Here is a 3,811-nt window from a genome sequence, read left to right on the forward strand (position 1 = left end):
ATGAAATTTTCTGCCACAGCAAAGGTGGAATGTGAAAGTTCAATGTTATGGATTGGCTTTGCTCACGAGGAGAGAGGAAACTGGCCAGAACCCGCACACTGGAAAAGAGATGAATGCGAGCGGTTTCACAGAGGTCTATAAAATCATGGAGAACCTGAGTAAGGCGTGATAAACATGATGGTCTAGATGAAAAATCACATGCAGGAACATCAGTGCTTGCAAGGCAGATCAGGTGAAGGACTTGTGATATCTGCCCGTTCCTTCCGTCTTTTCTTTAGGGAGCTCCCCGTTTGCTCTGGGGTATCCACTCGTGTTTGTGCTTTTTCTGTCCCTTTGGGTTAAGGCGGGGAGGAGGCCAGCAGGATCTTTGCTGGGTCTCCCCGTGCCTTTGCTTTCCCCAGCCTTTTGCTGCCACCTCCTTCTCCAGGAGGGCCGGAGCAAAGCTGAGTTGCGTACGTCGGTGTAGCAGCGGCTCCGCTGTCATTAGAGGATAAATGACACTGTCTCCACGGCTGGGGAAAAAACCAAATTAAACCCCACCATCCTCGGCATTTGATGGGCCGGCTGCCGAGCTCTGTGTCACAGCTGATTTCTCATGAACAATCAGGGGCAAATTGTATCTCTAATTTCTGTCACAAATGTTTTTGCTATGCAAAGGGACAAACAGGAGCAGGGAGAAGGAGAGAGAGCGCTTGGCCTGGCCTTCAGCCTGATGGTGAGGGAAGGCTGTGACGATGCTAACACGCTCCTAGCAAGGTGGTGGCTAATGGAATTGCATTAAGCAACAAGAAATGGCCAGATCAGCTGCTTTATCTGGCTATAATAACACACCATCCTGCTAAAAAAAGGCAACTGTGAAGGAGGGTGAGGAGGGAAGTGAACCACCGGTGAGAAACCCGGCACAGGAGACCATGCTCCCCAGTGGAGAGCCACACCAAGCGCGGGGAGATCTGTCGTAAAGCTCTGTAAGTGTGAAATTGTTTAATTGGGCTTGCCAGAGAGGGGCTGGGGATGCTGTGGCATTTGAGGTGGCCGCTGCAGGTGACACTGAGCTGAGACATTCAGGGTGTAGCAATAAGCAGGTACCAACTTTTGGCACTAATCTGACTACAATAAATTTGAGGCGTATTGACCGCAGTGGAAGTCTAGATCGATATCAGTCTTCAAGAGGCTCAATAGCTCAATGTTTCTTTGATACAGATAAAGAAAACAGAGGGTAGGTGTTTATGGCATTCCCTGCACGCAGTATTATCATTCTTCGCTGATCCTTCTGCCGAGGTAGGGGAGGGGAGCGGGAAGGAAGGTAAGACAGGATTTAGAAAGATAATTCACAAGATATTTAAAAAGCAGTTGTAGGAATGAGATTTATGGCATTTTTTTCATCAGTTTTAGGCTGAAAAGAGGAAGAGAAAGATCTTCATAAAAACGTATTGTCCTTTGAAAGACAAATTCCTACCAAATAGTGGTCTTGGGCTTAATGAGGTGCCCATGGCAGGGGGATCGCTGGCACGTGGCCGTGTTTGCTTAGGCTTTGGCAAAGAGGGACGTGCGGGTGTTTCACAGGTCCCCGATGCTTTCTGGTGGTAGAGATACTCATGCCTGGCTCTAAATGCTTTAAGGCAACTGGCGGCGAGATGGTTAAACCAGGGCACGTGGAAATGCTGGAGAGGAGGACACAGAGAGAAAAGCCATTTATTTCTCTTCTTGAATAAATCAGTCGGTCCTGTTGGGGGCTGCGAGCGACTGAGGTTTCAGCTTCACCATCAAGCCAGTCCTGGCATTTCTGGTGCTGCTGGGGGTGAGCACGACTCTGCTGATTTATCCCCTTGAACAAATAATCCAAAGTTAAGAAACCTGATGTTCTTACAGTGTTGGTTTTTTTTAAATCCATTTATGTTTGTTTTTTTTTTTAAATGACAAGGCCCATCAATCACCCGGAGTGATTTTTTGATGTTGGCCAAATTTTAGGGGAAGGCTGTTGCAGGGTTTTCCTCCGCTCCCTGTCCCCGTACCCCTCCCTGTCGTGGTAGGAGGGTGATGGCACCACTGGGAAACCGCCAGGAGACTCTCTGTCAGAGACTTCATGGTTGGGTTTGTTTCCAATCAAAATCCTGAAGTTGTGAAGGTCGAGGTAAAACAAGCCACCCTCAAGCCATCGGGGTGCATTGAGGGGACTTGGACTGCAGGGTTGTCCTCGTCCCCGTGTCCCGGCTCGTCTCCATCAGGTGAAGGGAGCCTCCGCCGAGCTGTTGTCATCCTTAACGCATTGTCGTCCCAAAGCTCAGCCACCCCGGCAATGCCTGGACTGGAAAGCGGCGGGAGGTCGCAGCGGGTTGATTAATGTCGCAGCGGTTTGATGGCATTGCAGCAGGTTGGCTGAAGGGACCCGGGAGAGCGGGCATAGCCCGCTCGTGCCGGCATGGGGACACGGGGGGGGACTTGCAAAGGGCGCTTGGCCACGGAGGTGTTCCCCGCGCCGGCAGGGAGGAGGAAAGGTCCCCTCCTCTCACCCCTCATGGGAAGCTGTGACCTTACTGTGGTGCCCGCAGGGGACAGCAGAAAGTTTAAAGCACAGCACATACGGTCAGAGAGGTGCGACCGAGATGAAGTTGGGCAAAACCCAGCTGCTCTGCACCCTCGGCCGGAGGTCAGCGAGGTTCCTCCATCGGACCCGGGGACCCTCCCCAAGGCCCCCGTGGGCTCCCACCGGAGGTGCGGTCCCAGTGGAGGCGGCAGTGCCCGGCCCCCCTCGTGACAGGCAGTTTTGTTCCCTTCTCCTTGCGCTCAGCTCTGCAACAGTTTTCCCTAAGCGCTGCCAGCGTAGGTGCCCGGGTGACCCTCGGGTTGGGGCTGCGCTGCCGCCGCTATCAAAGATGGTCTGCAGCCCGCTGGGAAAATGAGATGTCGCCCTTGGAATGCGTGAAGGTCGCCGGATCCCATTACTGAAGTGATGTGTACGGATCCATCCTGACACGTCCATTTGTTAGCAGGGACCACGCAGCTCGATGGGGAAGCCGGGTATAAACATGTAAATGGGAAAAGTATTTCCAAGCAGAACGGACGGGACCTTCGGAGCATCTTTCCCTGTGTCTATATTTCTTTCCTTTCCTTTTCTCATCCGCCCTTCTCCTTCTTTCACAGGACTGGCTGACGAAATTTGGGTATCTGCCTCCTCCGGATCCTGTCACAGGACAACTGCAGACGCAGGAGGAGCTCACCAAGGCCATCACTGCCATGCAGCGGTTCGGGGGGCTCGAGGCGACGGGTGTCCTAGGTCAGTGGCCCATGAGCCCTTGGGGGGGATGGCTCCTTGCAGATCCGGGGAGGAGAGGGGACTTTGTGCTGAGTCGTGGAGTACCATCATCTCCAGGAAAACCTCACATGGGTGTAACATACAGCCCGGTTTGCAGCTGTAAGAGTAATTACATGGCTCAGGTGCTTTGTTGCTTTGTACTTTCAAGAACCTGAGGCAAGCAATTATTTCACCAGACCCACACACCCTTGGGGCTCCCGTCGTGCTTAAAACAGCTTAAAATAGCTCTTGATGTGCTCAAAAAAAAAAAAAAGACAGGGGAATAAAAAAGACAGAGAAACTAAGGCTGATAGGTTGTCCTGTTCAAAGCCTTAATTGCAGCATCACATTGACTTGAACAAAAATCCTGATTAAGCCTCCCAGTTTCTATACGTAGATATTCCGGTTTCTTCACCGCTGGGGCACAGAGCGCAGGGGAGGGAGGAAGATGGTGTCGCATCACCCCAGCGCTGCTCGCTCCTGCCCACGGCGCGTAGAGCCACGAGGCGTCTGCGGAGC

General features: G+C 52.3%; 1 protein-coding gene across 1 annotated transcript in view; it reads left to right on the top strand.

Annotated features, from left to right (window-relative positions):
• MMP17 (matrix metallopeptidase 17 (membrane-inserted)) overlaps positions 1-3,811 on the top strand; it is a 62,357-nt gene that overhangs the window by 35,723 nt on the left and 22,823 nt on the right. The window contains exon 2 of the mRNA XM_009318651.1: positions 3,142-3,274. Within this exon, the coding sequence (XP_009316926.1) occupies positions 3,142-3,274 (133 nt within the window). The remainder of the gene's footprint in view (positions 1-3,141; positions 3,275-3,811) is intronic.

Source organism: Pygoscelis adeliae, unplaced genomic scaffold, assembly GCF_000699105.1.
Source record: "Pygoscelis adeliae isolate BGI_AS28 unplaced genomic scaffold, ASM69910v1 Scaffold410, whole genome shotgun sequence".
Taxonomy (NCBI): domain Eukaryota; kingdom Metazoa; phylum Chordata; class Aves; order Sphenisciformes; family Spheniscidae; genus Pygoscelis; species Pygoscelis adeliae.